The 19,763-nt window shown below is 36.5% G+C and overlaps 1 protein-coding gene across 1 annotated transcript in view; it reads left to right on the forward strand.

Moving 5' to 3' along the window:
- The window catches only part of MRPL3 (mitochondrial ribosomal protein L3), a 40,656-nt gene extending 24,430 nt beyond the window's left edge, over nucleotides 1–16,226 (forward strand). Inside the window, exons 7-10 of the mRNA XM_036267515.1 lie at nucleotides 6,047–6,155; nucleotides 11,726–11,803; nucleotides 12,029–12,106; nucleotides 15,725–16,226. Coding sequence (XP_036123408.1) covers nucleotides 6,047–6,155; nucleotides 11,726–11,803; nucleotides 12,029–12,106; nucleotides 15,725–15,877 — 418 coding nt within the window. The 3' untranslated portion in view covers nucleotides 15,878–16,226. The remainder of the gene's footprint in view (nucleotides 1–6,046; nucleotides 6,156–11,725; nucleotides 11,804–12,028; nucleotides 12,107–15,724) is intronic.
- Nucleotides 16,227–19,763: the final 3,537 nt, after the last annotated feature.

Consider the following 19,763-nt stretch of genomic DNA (forward strand, 5'->3'; position numbering starts at 1 on the left):
ACAGATAGAGTGGGAGGGAGAGAGAGGAAGAGAGAGAGAGAGAGAGAGAAACATCGATGTGAAAGGACACACCGAGTGGTCCCCACCCGCACGACCAACCAGGGCCGGGGACAAACTGCAACCGAAGTACGTGCCCTTAGTGGGAACCGAACCCAGGTCTCTCCGGACCGCAGGCCAACGCTCTAACCGCTGAGCCAAATTGGCCAGGGCTCAGTGGTTCAATTTTATGAAGAAGTCCAGTCTTGATTTTGGCTAGGAACTGACATGAGTCTCCATTTCCCTGTGATTATATGTAGTGTTTCACCAGAGAAGTTGATGTTAACCTTCTCACCCCCACCTCCGTTTTTATTTATTAAATATAAAAATGTAGCTTGATCTTGGGGCATTCTTAGAGAAGTCAAGAGTCCTCTCTTCCATTTAGTACTCAGTTACGGGTTTTCTGAGAAATTATGTACAAGTCACTTAAAGTTTGTACAGCATAAATCAGCTGAAAAGAGAAAGTTCAAGCTTAATTTGGAAATGGTTCTTATTAAAAAGCCTATTTACAATATGGATTTTGATTTTTTTTTAAATAAGGAGATCAGATACTTTATAGCTGATGTAACACTTGACACTTTCAGTTCTTAATAGTGGAAAAACAGACAATGCAGCAGGAAGGGTGTTCGAGGCAGAGTGAACAGAATGATCAAAGGCATGGAAGAGAGTGGCGTGTGTAGGGATTCACAGAGTAATCTGTTATGACTAGATCTGTAATGAGCAGTGTTTGAAAAGGTAGGTTGGACCCAGTTATAAAAGGCCTCGTATGCCCAAGCTCAAGAAATTGCTAGAGAGCATTTTAGGTTGTTTAGTGTTATTGCTGATTGGTTTTTTAGAGCAGAAGACAGCTTGTGTGATAAGCTTATCATTTTAGGAATTAAACTCTAGTGGTCATGGATGAGGATATCTCTAAGACAGGGAAATGTTCAGTTTCCATTTCCAAAACATTATGATTGAATGGTTGAGGAACTTTGGTTAGACGTGCTCCACACATCTATAGAATGGGATAATAGCAGAATTCTTGCCAGAGAGCAAGGTTTTGTGGAACTCCAGCTTATTGGTAATAGTTCAGGGGTCAGCAGACTTTTTCTCAAAGGGACAGTAAATATTAGAGGTTTGCAAACATTATGGTCTCTGTTGCAATTATAATTCTAAAACATTATAATGTTGTCATTATAATTCTAAAACAATCATAGGCAATAAGTAGGAATATGTGTGGCTGTGTTATAATAAAACTTTTATTTACAAAAACAAGTGGCCAAGGCAGACCATAGTTTGCCAACCCCTGGTTCAAACCATAGTGAGAAGAGGGTCAGAGGCAGGACTCTAAGAGATCTTTTCTTGTTGCTGTAAGGGGAAAGGACTTCCCAGTGAGCATTAGGGAAGCAGGAGAATGGGGAGGAAATGATGATTGGGGTGGTGGGAGAGGGTAGTAAGGAGTGATAGAGGACAGTTCTATTTTAAAAGAAGCCATAGAAATTTGAACACAGACTGGATATTTGATATTAAGGAATGATATGATATCTGGAATTTGTGTTAAAATAATCCATTGGAATTGTAGGGGAGGGAAGTAGATAAAACAGAATATTCCTTGAGTCAAAAATTCTTTGACCCTGGGTGATGGATACATATGGATTCATTGTTCTAGTCTTTCTGCTTTTGACTATGTTTTAAACTTCCATAATAAAAAAGTTATTTTAATAAAAAGGCTTTTGGATTTGGGAACTAAGGGGGTTAACCTCAGAGTGATTTCCAGAAAACAGTTGGAGAGAAAAATAGATTTCTGATGGTGGATGAGAGAGAGAGAAGCATTTTGTTTCCTAAGAAAGAGAAGAAAGGAATACGGAGGAGAGAGAAGGTGGAAGAAGCCAGTGTCAGGGAGACTCAGCCTTGAGAATTCTGGAGGGAGTTCTCAGAGGACTCAATGGATGGACTTGAGCACTCCTCACGTCTTGGTCATTTTGTTTTGTCTCCTTATATGAGTGTATCCTGAACCATGAAATCAAAGGCAGTTTCCCACAAAGTGGGGAAATACTGATGGGTTTGTATTAAAACCTTTGGGTCTGCTGGTAGACATTTGGGCGTTTGTCACAATGTGGCAAGGGGATGAAAGTCACATGGTAGTAATCTACAGAGATTTGTAGACTGCAGTTAGAAACATTAAATTATGCATTCTCTTCTGCAGGATTCTTACAGTCATACCCTTAAGTCCCTCTTCTTCTTTTCTTAACACCATCTCCTTAAACTTTTATGGAAGGCATGCGCATTTTACAACATTTGGAAACGACAGGGCAAAATAAAGGAAACTAATCATATTTTTTCCTAAGACAAAGCTTTTGCCAGTAACAGAATTGCTCTGGCTTCTGTAGGTTGGGCACTAGGATTAAATAATACACAATTCCTACCCTTCACAAATTTAAAATATACTAAGGAAATAAGCCAAGAAACAGGGCCATGAAATCTCCTAAATTTAAATAGTATTTCTGAGGGTTTTTGGTTTTTTTTTTTTTTTTTTTTAATGAATTCTTGGTTTAACAAAGTATAAATGCTCTAAATAAAATACATTTTTTTGGTTTTTCTAATTTTCAGATGTTTCTCTAAATTTGGAACTTTTAACATTGTGTTCTTTCTGATTTGAATGTTCCTTGATGTGATGTTTTTCTACTGTCATTAACTAAAGACTGCTTTAGAAAAGGGCTGGGGCCCTGGCCGGTTTGGCTCAGTGGTTAGAGCTTCGGCCTGCAGTCCAGAGAGTCCCGGGTTCGATTTCCGCTAAGGGCACGTACCTCAGTTGTGGTTTGTCCCCGGCCCTGGTTGGGTCGTGCGGGTAGCAGCCACTCGATGTGTCCCTTTCATGTCGATGTTTCTCTCTCTCTCTCTGTTCCTCTCTCTCCCTCCCATTCTACCTGAACAAAAAATGGGAAAATGTCCTCGAGTGAGGATAAAAAAAAAAAGAAAGAAAGAAAAGAAAAGGACTGGGGGTGAAGCGTGTGTGCTTTGTGTTGTGTATCATTTCTAGTAAAATGAAGGGTTTGTTTTATGTGACCTGTGAAAACCTAATATTGGAAATGTGCGTGGGTATGCTAAGTATAGATTGGTTCATTTCTTTTGTTTTGTTCTCAAGTTGGGTGACAATTGAAAGAAACAAAAGAATAGATACCTGTACCACCCATGGGTCAACAGGTGCACTCTCTTCTCCATCATCTGAATTAAGCCAGTAATTTGTCGTGGCATTGTGTTTTGTCCTTTTGTTTAAAAGTTATTTGTTGAAGACTTTGCCATTGTACACAGTATAACAACATGATGTACTCTTGAACTAGATTAAAAAACAATCTGTAATTAGCTGACAGATAATTAGCACTTTCAGGATACCATTTTCATCTTATAATCATTTACCCTCAAATTGAGCTAAATTATCTTCTGTAAGTTACCTGGCATGTGTGTTATTGGTGTACAGTCATGCTCTCTTTTTAAGTAAGAGATGAATCAGATTGAGAACTCAGAAGCACCAGCAAACTTTCTACCAAGAATGGCCAGTGTTAGAATGTGGTATTTTTAAAACATGTTCATTTTAGGTTTAGTGTTGCCAGTCCCTTCCCCTTTTTTCTTTACTGTGTTATTTGTCAAACAATAGCATAGGTTCAAATGACTCTTTAGGTATTTCTTTTTTGTTTTTAAATTGCCAAGCTTTTTATTTTGCATTGTGTTCTAAAATCCACTGTTAAATGGAAATATTTGTTAAGTTTCTGAAGCAGAATTTCAGTAAAATATTTGCTTATCAAATTTTCTTCTCAAATGTTAATCTTGCAAATTTTTTATTTAATATGTTAAACTTCCATTTTAGCTCTTGTATCAGGAATAAGCACTATTTTGAGTTGTTGAAGCAAAAAAATAAAAAATAAAAAGAATTATATATACATCATAAGTGATGTGTCCACTTGATTAATATGAAGAAAGTGGTGTAAGCTACACTTAAATTATTCACATACAAATAACTTGACCTGTGATTTGCTAATGTTCAGCTCTTAGGTTCTATAGATAGTTCGTTCTGTTTTTTTTGTTGGATCATTGATTTATCTAAAATAAACTGTTATACATATGGGCTTACTCCAGTTCACTGATAATTCTTTATTAAATGCATAGCAAAATCCTTGTGGAAATAAGGTGATTTTCATAATCTTTTGTTTTTGTTCCATTTTTGTAAATGGCCTGAACTAGTCACTGCCTATTTAATAGTAGCTAGCTTTATTAGGGTTAGGAAACATTACATTAAAAATATGTTGCCCTGGCCGGTTTGGCTCAGCGGTTAGAGCGTCGGCCTGCGGTCCTGAGAGACCCGGGTTCGGTTCCCGCTAAGGGCGCGTGCCTCGGTTGCAGTTTGTCCCCGGCCCTGGTCGGTTGTACGGGTGGCAGCCACTCGATGTGTTCCTGTCACGTCGATGTTTCTCTCTCTCTCTCTGTTCCTCTCTCTCCCTCCCACTCTACCTGAACAAAAAATGGAAAAATGTCCTCGGGTGAGGATAACAAAAATAAATAAATAAATAAAAATATGTTGACATATCATCTAATGAGAGCTAAAAAAAAATGCTCATCTTAAGAGTCTATAAAAATATGTTCAGCACAGCTTACAATTTATTCTAGCCCTTTTAATGTATCATTTGTACTGATATAGTTGACAATCAGAGACAGACTTAATAATGCTTTGAATCTTAGTATTGTTCGCTTTCTACCTGCGTGGCAGTGTTTCTCTAGTTAGCCTACTTTGTTTTTTGTGTGTGTGTTATTCATTCTTTTATTTATTTATTTATTTATTTATTTATTTATTTATTTTTGTTACAGTTGTTTCTCCTTTTTCCTCCACTGATACCCCCCCCCCCCCCGTCCCCAGCTTTGTTGTCCATGTCTATTGTTCATGCATACATGCATATAAGTTCTGTGGTTTATCTCTCTCCCCCCACCCCCTCTTCTGGGGATTGTCAGTCTGTACTTTGAAAGTAGAATGGTTTTGTTTTAAAAATGAAATGTTACCCTTTAAGAAATTGTTACTCTCTGATTTTATTTTTTCATTAGCTTCCTATTTAAACCTTGAAACTAATATCCATCTGGTATCTTCTAGTAGTAAAGTATTCAGCATTTAGGACATTATTATTGTTTTATTTATTGTTCTGTTGTATTAGTTTCCTATTGGTGCATAAAACATTCCCCTAATCATAACAGCTTAAAATGACAACTGTTTATTACCTCACAACTTCTGTGATCAGGAGTCCCAGTAAACTTAGCTGAGTTCCTCTGGCTGTGGGTGTCTCACAGACTGCAACTGAGGCATCAGTCAAGGTTCCACTTGGGGGAGAATTGCCTCCAAGCTCACTGCCATTGCTGTGCCAAGCCTTGGGTCCACAGCTGTTGGCTGGAGACATCCTTGCCTCTGGACTCTGTAAAATAGCTTCCAGTTAGGCAGTTTCCTTCCTTCAGAGTCAGGCAAGAGCGTGCCAAGATGGAAGTCACATTCTCCTGTTACCTAGTGTCAGAGATGGCATCTCATCACTTCTTCCACAGTTTATTCCTTAGAAGTAAGTTGCTAGGTCCACCCAGATTCCAGAGGAAGTGATTACTTGAGGGCGCGGGTACCAGGAAGTGCGGGGATCTTAATGGTTGCCTGCCATTATCTCTTGTGAGTACTTTGGAACTTCTAAAAATTTACCACTCTTCCTACCTTGTTTCGTAGGATTATGATGATAAAACTCCCTGTTCAAATTGAACTCCCTTCGCTTAGCTTGCTCTTGTCTCACTATCTTGAATTAATCATTTTATATAGAATGAGACTTCAGGAAGGGGTGCAAACCAGGTCAGAGATAAAGAAATGTTGATTTGCAGTCTTGCTTGTATAGCCTTTTCTAGTTATTTAGATAAGGAGCTTTGTTAAAACTCTAAGGTGCTATCAAGAAGGTGTATAGTTGGGAGTATACTGTGCTCTGCTCATTATGTAAATTCTAATGTTTATCTTGTTCAGTATTGGTAAGGGTTTCCAAGGTGTCATGAAACGATGGGGATTTAAAGGCCAGCCTGCTACTCATGGTCAGACGAAAACTCACAGGAGACCTGGAGCTATTTCAACTGGTGTAAGTATGACTTAGGGATGCTCTTCTTACTGCTGAATGTTCAGCTGTGCACTGGTGCTTTAGTCTGTCCTGGGGATCAAGTCACATCATGTTAATCTGACTCACAGTAGGTCCTAGTGCTTGTCACACTTCTATGGGCCCTGGCCTTACTTTCCAGAAGCGGACTCGAATCATTTAATTATACCTACAGTCAGTGTCCTAAATAATTTTCTGCCTGCTTTCTCATTCCCATCTCTGACTCCCATCCTATATTCTGAAGTCAATTGCAAGAAATCATGGATTAGAATGCCCTTTCATCTGGTCCAGCTGGTTCCTTCACAGATTTATTCATTTTTTTTGCCTTAAAAAATAGTTGGGAAGGGTTGTGAAGGACAATATAATGGTACAAGGGAAAAGTGGTAGAGAAGAAATGAGAAATAAACAACAAGCACATAGGAAATGGAGGACTTTTGTGTTATTAATTGGGTTCTACCCCCCCCCCCCCCCCCCAGAAATATAGCATCAAGTGCTGGGGGCACATTGGTATTCTTTGGAGCATCAGGGTAATGCCAGTTTCATCTGTAAAGCTTGATATATATGTATATCACTGTTAAGTGGAAATATTTCTACCTCATAAGAGGAGTACAGATTAAAGCTACTCTTGAGTTACTAAATTCTTTTGTAGCAGATTGTGTTATGAAGCTCTTTGATCTTTGCCACTCTGTAAGAATGTAGGGGAACAGGCACTCTCCTACATTGCTGGTGGGAATACAAACTAGTGCATCCTTTATGGCGGGTAAAATGTGGCAGTATCTAACAGAACCGCACAGCAATTCCTCCTTCTGGGAATTTACCCTAAAGATATTCTTCCCAAACACAAAAATTCATTTTCACAAAACTAGACATTGCAACATTATTTGTAATTACAAGTATAAATGTCCATTGCTGGGTGTTTGGATGGATTACGTATGTTATATCTACTCAATAGAATACTATGCAGCTGAAAATGATAAGGTCATTTCCAGTGATTTTCAGGATATAAGGAAATGCACGTTACTTGCTTATTTTTGCAAAAAAGGACCAAAAAACCCAGAAACTAATGAGATTGGTTACCTACAAGAGTGGGTGGGAACAGTACAGGGGGCTTAAAGTGCACAAGTGACACTTCCCTGGTTGTACTTTTTTGTTACATTTTTAAATTTGGAACCATGGTAATAATTTATATATTCAAAATAAAATAAAAACGGGGCAGGAGGATCCATAATGGAGTATAATTAGAAGATGAACCTAACAAGTAAATAACATAACCTCACCAGATAGGTGTGGGAGTAACTCAAGTAACTGTACACAGTATTTGGCTATGTATCCCAAGCCTAAATTTAAAATGTACTGTGCATAAGTGTTGAATTCTAATTATGTGTATTTGCAGTGGTATTAGGTGGCTATTCTGAAATGATTTTCTGTGAATTATAGGATTGAGTAGATAGGTAAATAGATTGATAATGGAAGCCAAGTTTCTCATTGTTAGAGGAGGGTATTAAGTAATGAAGAGGAAGGAAATTAAAATGAACCCTATAGTGTTGAATTCCAGTTGTAGGTATCATTATATATTTATTGTGTGTTTGTCCAAAGAAAGAAATAGATATGGATATATATGTGGGTGTATATATACTTAGTTTTAGCAGCTGAAAGGACCTAAAAGCAAAGATTTCATAGCAATGAGCACAACTAAACCCTAGATCTTGGTGTCTAAATACCATTCCCCACTAAAGGAACTAGGGCTCACTGGAGAAATTACTGATTTTATGTGTAGAGTAGGAAGAGTACAAGATGAACAGAAACCAGTTTATTCAAGAAATCAAAATGATGACACATGTAAAGGACCAAAGGCCCAGCTAAAATTACCTCCCACTTGCAAAAATTGGGACAGTTGATCTGAAAACTTAAAAAAATGAAATAAACTTAGGATCAATGATTCACGCTGGTACAAATACAGTGATACCTCGGTTCTCGAACGCCTCGGTTTTCGACCAAATCGGTATTCGACCAGGAGATTTGAGAAACTTTTGTCTCGGAATCCGAACAAATATTTGGAACTCGAACTTCCGAGATGAGCCGAGTTGAGCCGAATGGCGTTCATTCGGCCCAGCGCGCCTTGCTTGCGTCATCAGTGTGAGTGCAGAGAGAGAGTCACGCTTTGTGGAGTCACGCTTTCCTATTGGGTTTCATTGCTTCGGTTCTCGAACAATTCGGTTCTCGACCATCCTCCTGGAACGAATTATGTTCGAGAACCGAGGTATCACTGTATATAAAATGAATAGATAGGTTAATAAATAAATGGAAGAAAAGTAACTGCTCTTTCTTTACTGTATAATCTCAGCTAATCAATGTGGAAGGAATGTTGAAGATAGAATTTCATTTTGCCAGCCATCATAGGAATAATTGATTCAGACAGGAATTGTCAGTGGATGCTAAAACAAGTGGTGAAAGCTAGTTGTTTACTAGTCCCATAGCAAATTGCCTATTAATTACAAAGGGAAAAATAATAACCTTAGAGTGCATTAACCTAGTGAACACATCCTTAACTAATTGATCAGTGTTGTACATCACCAGTAATTGAACAAACCAATATAATGTACCTCCTGATCGGATTCCAGAAAAAGAACACATTATCACTTCTGTGGTGGTTCTATCAAAAATGCATCACCCGAATCTAATCACAGGGAAACATTAGACAAACCCAAAACGAGTGATATTCTACAAAATAATTGGTCTGTAGCCTTCAAAAACGTCAAGGTCATGAAAGACAAGGAAAGGCTGAGGAGCTGCTCCAGATTTAAGGAGACATGACAACCAAGTGCAGTGCATAATTCTGCAATAGATCCTGGACTTGAAAAAATAGCTCTAAAAAACATTGTTGGGACAGTTGACAAAATTAGAAAATGGACTGTAGATTAGATAATGGATTAAATGTTTTGAGTTTCATAACCGTATTGTGGTTATATAAGAGAATATTCTTGTTATTGGGAAGTAGACACTGAACTACTTATGGGTAAAGGAACATCATGTCTGCCACCAGATTTTAGATGATATAGGAAATGTGCAGACATAGAGATAGGCTGAATGAATGGGAAAGCACATGGGCAACCTGTAAACAACTGGTAAATTTGGGTAATGAGTATGAGAGCTTTTTGTTTTATTTTTGCAATGTCTTATAAATATGAAATTATATAGTTATAAATTATATAAAATAAAAAGTCATAAAATGAGGTAGATCATAGACATAAATTTAAGAGCTTAAAAACTTCAAGAAAACGTAGGAGTAAAATCTTCAAGACCTTGGATTTGGCAAAGCCTTATATATGACACCAAAAGTGCAAGTAACAAAAGAAGATATAAATTAGACTTCATCAAAAGTTTAAACTTTGTGCTGTAAACAGTTCCATTAAGAAAATGGAAGGAGCCCTGGCCAGTGTGGCTCAGTTGGTTGGGTGTCATCCTGTGCACCAAGAGGTTGCTGGTTCGATCCTCGGTAGTGCTAGGGCATGTAGGAGGCAGCCGATTGATGTTATACTCTCACATTGATATTTCTTTTTTCTCTCTCTAAAATAACTCAAACTATAAAAAGAAAATGAAAAGACAACTCACAGAATGGAAGAAAATGTTTGCAAATCATATATCTGCTAAGACTTGTATCCAGAATATATAAAGAACTCTTACAACTCAATACTAAAAAACCCAGTTAAATGTAGGCAAAGGTCTTGGGTAGACATTTTCCCAAAGAAGATATACAAATGGCCAATAAGCACATGAAGAGATGCTTAACATCTTTAGCCATTACAGAAATGTAAATCAAAACCACAGTAAGATACCACTTCATACTCACTATGATGACTATAATTGAAAAAAAATAACAAATATTGGCAAGGATGTAGGTAAATTGGGAGCCTTATACATCATCGGTAGGAATGTAAAAATGGTGCAGCTGCTTTGGAAAATGGTTTGGCAGTTGCTAAAAAGGTTAAGTGTAAAATTATGGTATGACCCAGCAATTCCACTCTTTGGTGAATACCTCAAAAGAAGTGAAAACATGCACACAAAGACTTGTGCATGAGTAGTCATAGCAGCATTATTCATAATAGCCAAAAAATAGAAACAGCCCAAAGGGTCATCAGTTGGTGAGTGGATAATTAAAAGAGTGGTGCATTCACACAATATTATTTAGCAGTAAAATGGAATGCAGTGTTGATACATACTACAATATGCCCAAGCCTTGAAACATTATGCTAAGTGAAAGAAGCCAAGCACAGCAGACTGTATATTTTAAGGTTCCATTTATATGAAACGTCCATCCTAAGCAAATCTGTAGAGATGAAAGTAGATTAGTGGTTGCACAGGGCTGGGAGAGTGACCACTAATGGGTATGAAATTCCTGTTTGGGATTGACGAAAGTGTTCTAAAATTTATTGTGGTAATACACAACTCTGAATATGCTAAAAACATTAAACCATGCCCTTTAAAAGGATGAAATATGTGACATGAATTATATCAATAAAGTTCTTTTAAAAATTAGGCATGTAGAAGAACCTGTTCTTATAACTGAAGTTAGTTATTTGTCATAAAATACACTGTTCTGTGTTTGTAAATGATTTCAGTAAGGATTAGCTAGTGAATGCCTTTACAATCCTAAGAGTTAGGGTATACTTTTAAGTAAAGTAATTTAATTGGGGAGGGCAGTCTTATTTTAATAAGGTAATGTTAAGGTACTTATCACCAGTATATTCACAGGATAAATATAGCATGAATAAGAGTGCTACTTCATCCATAATCTTCAGAATTGTCTTTTAAGCTGTGTTGTTTCTCTCTTAATATGAGCTACTTCCCCTAGACTTTTGCCTATTATTGTGACAGAGGGAAGCAAAAGTTTTTATATTTCAAGAATTATGTGTCATGAGAACCTTCCCCATTTTAGATGTAATTCATATTTGCTTCTTTAGATGTAAAATTATTGTCCACTATCAAAGCCAAAATCAGAGAGGCTGTGTGAAACTGTTTGATTTATGTGAATCAGAGATAACCAGGGCTGGATAAACAAACTCAATATTCTGTTAACTGACTCTGTCCTTTAATCATTCTGGTGAAGGGAAGGTGACATCAAAAGCAAGGGTGGGGGAGTAGGACCATTTCAGAAGCAGTAGTGTGGATGGAGTCCATTAAATCAACAGTTAATACAGGAGATTAGTGAAACAGGTCGGCAGCCGTTCATTGTTTCTTTGGTGGTGTGACATGTTTATATATCCTTTATTTTTCTTTTTAAATTCTCAACCAGTACTAGTGCAGTTGCTACTGTCTTATTGCTGAGTTTTCCTCCTAAATCTGTTCTTAGTCTTTATTTAGTTTGTTTCTCTAATCTAATTTAGATTAGATTACCCCTGCTGGTGTAGAGTGTCTAAATCCATATTTAGTTCTTTACTAAGGCCTTGCAGAATGGGGGGAAAAATAAAACATAACTCCTGTCTTAGTTTACATTTCATTTTTATCAGAACTCTTTGAGAGTATTTGAAAGTGCTAATTTTGGTTCTCTCATTTAGGATATTGCCAGAGTCTGGCCTGGAACTAAAATGCCTGGGAAGTTGGGAAACATAGATAGGACAGCATTTGGACTGAAGGTAAGTTTCTGAAGTGGCTCTTTTTAGGAACAGTTACATTAATGCTTTAATACACCAGAGTGGGTATTTAGTGTATGTCTGCTTTATTATTTGTTCAATTTAATGTTTAAACATTACGATTGTTCTAATAGGTTTTACAGTTATTGAGATTGTGGAGGATGTGTGTGTGTGTTATATTTTCTCAAATTTTTAACTTTTAAACTTTTATTTCATTTCTTGCGTTAGGTGTGGAGAATAAACACAAAGCACAATATAATCTATGTAAATGGCTCTGTACCTGGACATAAAAATTGCTTAGTAAAGGTATGTATAGCTGTCTTTATTTTCTATTGTTCATATATGTTATTCCATGAGTTCTCTGCTAAATTATTTTTTGCTTTTTAGTAGCACCTGAGCAAAAGAATTGCACAAAATAACCTAGTATATGTCTATAAAATGATGACCCTGCAAAAAGGGTAGGGTCAATAAGCAGAGTCTTTAGAAATATAACAAGGAAATTAGAATACTGTTGCCAAAATATCAATATATCTGTCGTTCCAAAAACAAACGTTGTAGTTTCTTAAGAGTACTTGGACACAGGAACCAGAAATAGAGGAGGTGGAAAATAAATGAGAGGCAAGAAGAAAAGTTATTAAAGGTAGACATTTTAAAGAGAGATTCTGTTATTATTATTGCTAGCATTGCTCTGAGTGTACTTGTATTTTCCCTAAAGATACACATTCTCATTTTTATGTTCAAAATATAAATTAAAAGAAGAAGAAAAAACTGTGCAGGATAGATTTGAAGAAAAACTCACTCTTAGAGACTTATTTCCATCAAATAAAATACAAATTAAAGATTCCACCTGGGATTTAAGCCAGGGTAATACAAAGTGATAGATCACTTGAATTTTGAATCTTCCATTTTGAAAATAAATTTGTAGCAGAAGTGTTATCAGTTATTCCTAGAAATATATTCATTAATTTTCTAACAATAACAAAATAGATTGAAAGTTAAACCTCAGATTTTTCATATTGGGTCTCTTACAGTAATTAAAATTCTCTTTCTCGCATTCTTCACTTTTTGACTGAATTATTCTCATTTTTCTTAAAGTAAAAAAAGGCATTTGATGAATATTTGCAAGGTCTTTTTTAAGATTGCAGGTGTTTAGGCTTAAGTAGGTTTCTTGTCTTCAAGTGATCCATTCTCCAAGTGATTACAGTGACAGGTAGTTGAAGCCAGCAGGTTGTCGTTGGATTTCTCATAACATTTTGGCTTCCTAATTCAATGTATCCCTACCTCCACATTTCAGATTTATTACATGTTATGCATATCACAACCTAATAAAAGAGAAAAAAGGAAAGTGATTATTTTCCATAATAAAATTGTACTAGGTATCAGGTGAATGTTTTAATGTTGTCAAATCTATATATTCCCATTTGCTGCACACACGGTTCTAGGCTGGCTTTCCAGCTGAACCTGCTGCTGCGACTTCTCGTGTGCCGCCTCGGCATCGTCGACGCCATGGGGATGAACAGGCCAGCTGTCTTGAAAAACCATTATGTGCAGTGACTCTTGATCTCGTTGTCACAAACAGTGTATGATCAATAACATTTATTACTCAGACTTTTCATCCACTTTAATTAAAGATTGCTTTCAAAAAATCAGCTCTGACGGATGATGGCTTGCTATCATTGAAGACAGTCAGAAGGTACACCAAAGGCAGTTCCAGAAGAGGAGGCCAAATGTACTTTGAGAAACTATAGCAGCAGAGAAATGTCTAGTCCACTTTGAACTGTTAACATACTAGTGAATACATTTTCAACGAACATATTTTGATGAAAAAAAACTCATCTTAAAAAAATAGTCTTTGAATTATGGTACCTAAACAGCTTCTTTTTTGTAACCTTAGATGTCTTTCCCAGACATTAAGGTGTGAGTTTGAAGGGGTACGTGTGGGCTTGTGTTTTAAATGTCAGAAGTTTGGTACATCTTCTGAAAACATTCGGCCCACTCTCCCATTCTCCCAGGTGGTTGCACAGCAGCTGAGTGAGCCCCCTGCCCAGGGAGACTGAGGCACTTGCTGCTGGACAGGGGCCTCAGGACTGTCCACCCCCCACGGGAGCTGTTGTTCCCTCAGAGTGCAGGGCTGCCAGCAACTTTTTTTTTTTTTTCAATTCTAAAATTAGTAAAGATAGTCCTAGGAATGACCAACCTGTTTCCTTGATTTAAGCTTTGAATTTCACTAAATGTATTACGAGAGCCTAAAGAACTGTTTACAGCATCGTGTAGTTTATGCTATTAAATACTATTCTTGTGTGCTCATCCCTATGTCCTAATTTATAAATTAAGTTTATTTTCAAGTGTGCCTGGTTTTTGTGTGTGTCCTAATCTCCCCCTGCCCCCACCACCTTTTCTCAAAGGATTTGTACTGGTTTGCCAGTACACATAAATATGAAAAGAAGGAGGTGGGTAGTTGAGGGGTTCTTGGTAAAGGCAGGGAAGTAATAAAGCCAGGGGTAAGAGTAAGTGCGCAAAAATATATGCCATAGAGTCTTGCACCTTGGACTGCCAACTGTTGGTCCTCATAGCGGCTGTCATTCTTGTGTGTTTCAAGTCCGTGACTTATAGTACAGTAGCATTCCCAGTTGAAATCTTTACACAGTGCTTTTGTCCGAAATGTTCCTCAGGTACAACAGATTTATAAAAATGTAAAAGTAACTGAGAACTCACTCTTTAGGTCATTTATTAGTAAATGTTTACATTTATCAAATTAGCACAGAAAGTTTTATTGTTTATTTACTTAGGTTTATTTTCAGTTCTAAATTCTGAGACAGTTTAAATTGGTAAGAATATTACCTTTTTTATTCCAAATTAAAGTTCAACCCAGGATTAGTTGGGAAAAAACAAGTTTATTTACTTCTGGGCAACTTACAGATAATTTTTTGGAATAATTTTAATGAGAGATTAAAGTGAATATGTTATTCTGTGCTTAGCTGTTCCTAGCAGGTCAGTACTTATTTCAGCCAAATTATTCATTTTTTTTATTGCCAAAATAATTATGGCTTATTTTACCCTGTGTGTATAATTATATGTAATTTTTTTTTTATTCTTCCCTGAATGAAGGCTGTAGAGTAAGTCGGAAGCTTTAAAGAACCCAATGATGTTTTCCAGAAATAAAACCCAACATTTTAGATTATATCAGTATCTGTACTCTTCCTTGGTTTATGAATTCACAGATATACTTAGAATGTTTTTAGACTATAAAGAGTTAATAGCAATATTTTAAAGACATGAGTTTATTATCATTTACCAAATACCATTTTGTTCTTAGCTTCTAAATGAAAATGCTACCTATTAAATGTAAGCTAATTTCTTTAATAAAAAATTAATATTTTTTATTATGTGTACTTAGAATTAAGACAATAAAAATACTAGGTAAATATTTTTTACACTCAGCTCGAAAAAATCTATGGTATAAAATAAAATAATAAAAATAGATAATGTGAATAGATGACATCAGTAATTAAGTAGAGAGTAATACCTTTTAGGAGTATAGTTTATATCAACCTTTCTGTTTAAAAAATCAATTTGGATATAACTGATATTTAAATAGTATTTATAGAATATAATTTATCCTGCTTGGCAGTTCTAGAGATTTATAAGTTATGAGTAAGATATAAATTAATAATCAGTAATTTTCTTATGAGATAGCTGATTAACTTGAGGAAGATTGTATTTCTGTCATTGGATTAATTAAATTTATTGAAATGAAAAGAATATATTGAGTTCCTTTTACTTTGTATACAACAGTTACATTATTCACATTAGAAAATATAGGAACAGATATTCTTTGATTATGAATAGTCAGTAAAACAGGCTATCTTTAAGTAACTTAATTGATAGCAATAATTACTAAGATCTTTGCTTCCTCCCCCCTAGATTAAAGATTCTAAATTACCTGCATATAAGGATTTCTGCAAAAATCTACCATTCCCTACATATTTTCCTGATGGGGATGAAGAGGAACTACCAGAAAATCTGTACGATGAAAATGTCTGCCTACCCAGCGCACCTTCTATTACATTTGGCTAACCTCCTTGGACACGGAAGACCCTCACATATTTTGTTAGCTTTGATGAGCCAGAACAGTAATATAGCCAGGAATTATATTTTACTTTCTTATTCACAATATCACACTTGTCACCTTTGTCAAGGACATAAATATATCATTCATCCCCCAATGGAATTTTTTTAAATTACCACATTAAATAAATCAGTTAAGTAGATTGGATATGCCAAATTTAGATGGACTGGCAGTGTGCACATTAGTAAAATCTTTGTAATTTGTGGGTTTAATTTCTTTTGTACTACATATTTTTCAAGTTATTTTAAGATGCTCATAAATTTAACTGTTATTAGAGATGTGTCTGTCTTTGTGAAAGTGTGGTTGTGGAACCGTGGCAAACCATATGGGGGCTGTGGTGTAACCGATTTGGATAAGAGAATCCATTTCCTAAAATTCATTTTTATCAGTCTTCTACACTTTAGAACCCTAAAGGGGAAGAGGAAGTGAATTTTTTGTTTGAATTACAGAAATATATATGTCATAGTTAAAGGCCTGACAAAGACAATAAAAATCATAAAGTCGGGGTATATTTACACATTTGTTGAGAGGAATAGTTATTTTTTTAGTTTGATCACTCAGCTATAAGAGATATAATCATTTTTTTCTTGATGCCTTCTAAAAAGGATTTGAAATGGCCTGGGATTGTATATTCAACAAAATTTTTATTAAGCACTTATTACTGAAAATGTTAATGGCTCCTGGGTTTCTCTTCATTGTATGAAATTTAAATGTTTGCTAATGGCTACCTATGACAAATACTTAAGCTTCAAAATGTAAGTATTTGTGGGCCTTATTTAACTACTGGATTTACTCTGGACCAGATTCCTGAGGCCCCACAGAATTCATCTAACTCCAGATGTTTTCTGAGACTTGATTCATATGGCCACCCAAGAGACTCATTAACCATAGTGCTAGGTCTCCACATGATTTCCTGATAACTAATGGATTTGTTTTTAAAAGACCCCACAGTATTTTCTTGCCCATACTACATTTCTCTCTGATTTTACATTTTAAATCCAAATATAGCCACATCTGTTTTAAAATTTTTATTTATACTTCATCTCATTGTATTAAAGAATTGTGAAAGTTGACAGGAAATTTGAGCAATAAAATAGTAAAGTAAGGGGGAAATATCTAGGAAGATATAAATCAATGTAGGGGAGGGTTTGGAAGGAATGTTGCCAGTATAATATAGATGAGCGCAGGCTGTGGTATGCAGTTGTATTTGGCTTGGCTCTGAGCTGCTTGGGTACCAAAGGAAAACAAGTAACATTGAACTGTTACATATTTATGTAATCCTAAATTCCTCAAGAGGAATCATTTTAAACTGGAGTAAGTCTTGGTTTCCATACCATTTTTTATATAAAAAAATAATATTAACCTAAAAATTCCTGAACTTGTTTAAAGATATCTCAAGCAGACATCATAATCAAGAGTAAAATATTAAACGCATTCTTCTCAGAGATCAAAGATACTCTTTACTAGTTCTATTCAACAGTGTTCTTGGAGGTCCTAGCCAGTGCAAAAAGACACAAGAAAATGATATAAATATTGGAAAGTGAGAACAAATCTTACTATTTATAAAAAGATCAAGGACAATTAACTGATGAGTTACCAGACCAATGAAGAAAGCTCAGAAATGTTACTGAATACAAGATTAATATACAGTGATACCTCGGTTCTCGAACATAATTCGTTCCAGGAGGACGGTCGAGAACCGAATTGTTCGAGAACCGAAGCAATGAAACCCAATAGGAAAGCGTGACTCCACAAAGCGTGACTCTCTCTCTGCACTCACACTGATGACGCAAGCAAGGCGCGCTGGGCCGAATGAACGCCATTCGGCTCAACTCGGCTCATCTCGGAAGTTCGAGTTCCAAATATTTGTTCGGATTCCGAGACAAAAGTTTCTCGAATCTCCTGGTCGAATACCGATTTGGTCGAAAACCGAGGCGTTCGAGAACCGAGGTATCACTGTACAAACATATAATGGCAATATTTAAGTGGGAAATTTTATAGGAGGAAAATGGATACCATCCACAATAGCAGTTTTTTTAATGATTACCTGATAAAAAAAACTTAACAAATTTGCTCAAGTCTTACTGGAGAAGGTAAAACTTTATAGAAGGACATAAAAGAAAAATAATGGAGAGCAAGGTTATGGTTAGAGTGAGAAGACTTAATATTACAAAGAATTCCATTCTATTTTGAAATCTCAATAGGACTTACCATAGAATTCTTCAAACTGATTCTAAAATTTATGTGAATATGTAAATTCAAGAATAACCAAAAATTAAAATAAAAAAAATAGACCAAAAAATAATAACCAAAACTTAGGTATGACCCATACTATGCTTAGGGACTTAGGCTTACTTAACTTTGAAATTCAGAATACTGTATGCCTCAATTCTTTAATTGGCTACATTTGATAAGATTTTAATGAACTTATAAATGTGTCAAGTTTGCTGATAAAGTGATGGGAAGCAGCTGTTGTCTTTACAACACAAATGAATTATTACTGGGAGAACACAACCTTGGAATCATAGCACCTGAAAGTAGCCCGAAGGCAGAATAATAAGAGCGAGGACCAGTCAGCATCCATTTGCCCAGGGCATGTGTTTTGAAGGCAGGGAGCCTTCTAGAGAGCCCATCCCGAACCCACCACCATCTGTCTTATCTCTAGAGTTTGCAAGTGGACTGTGGATCTGCGTTTGGGCTTTAAAGAGAAAATGTCTGATCACCTTTTAGGATTACAAGTGTGAGCCCTGGCTTCTAGAGCCAGACAGCAGAGCATCTACTTCTACCCTTCACCCCAACTTTCCACTGCCAGCCACTTGTACAGCAACCTATCGAGAATCTGATCCCACTTTTGCAGACTTTTTCAGTGGCCCAGAAGTGTTCTACTGAGCCAGGTGGAAGAGGAGGTGGCCTTCTCTATAACTACAGAAGACATAAGCCAGAGTGTGCCTGGCCCAACACTAAGCAAAACACATGCGATTTGCTAAGAACCTTGGTTCACTATTTCAGGCTACAGCACTTGTCACTAAACGTCAGCTTGAGAGAAATGGAACTCTGCCTACACCGGATAAAAGAGCCCATGGTCTGGAGCCCATGCCATACTAGTGACCTACACCTAAGCAGTGTTGGCCCCTGGACAGATGAGGCAATTAGTTCTCAGCAGAGGAGCCGTTTTAGGTCCTGATTTTGGCTTGAACTTGATTTATTGTTTTAGATTTTGTCTTGAAATGGGGTAACTTGTAACCAAACTTCATTCAAATTAGAAATTTTTTCCAACCTTAGTTGATACTAGCTATTGGTTATAAAATAGGTAAATATGGAACCCTATATAAATTTGTAGGCCTCAGGAAGGACAGCTGGTCGAGGCCTACCTGAAAGCTTTCAGTTACACTAACTCTAGGGGTCTTCCCTTCCAGGACCCTTAGCTTACTTAATAGGGTAGCTGAAGCTGAAATGCTAGTGTTGGTTAGTCCTCCACAGTGGGCCCTGGCACAGTGGGTGAATATTGGGTGATGCCAAGCCGTCATAAACATTAAAGTTTCAAAGCACATAGCAGATGTAAGAATATAGTTTGCAAGTCGATTAATAGTTCTGAGTCAGCCAATAGTGCTTTTTGTAACCTTGAATGCTGAGATACAGAACTACTTTTCAGCTTTTCACAAGGGGTGTAGTACAAGGATGTCTTGTACAGCTTGTTTCCCAAGGTAAATTTGTGAATGGACTGTGACCATGTCTTACGATACATGGTGAAGTCTATACTGAACTATGTCTTAATGGTAAGGGTGTTATGACATGTTAAGGCAGTTGTTCAGAGGTCCGGGTATTGCAGGATAA

This window comes from Molossus molossus, unplaced genomic scaffold (assembly GCF_014108415.1).
Source record: "Molossus molossus isolate mMolMol1 unplaced genomic scaffold, mMolMol1.p scaffold_m16_p_18, whole genome shotgun sequence".
Lineage (NCBI taxonomy): Eukaryota > Metazoa > Chordata > Mammalia > Chiroptera > Molossidae > Molossus > Molossus molossus.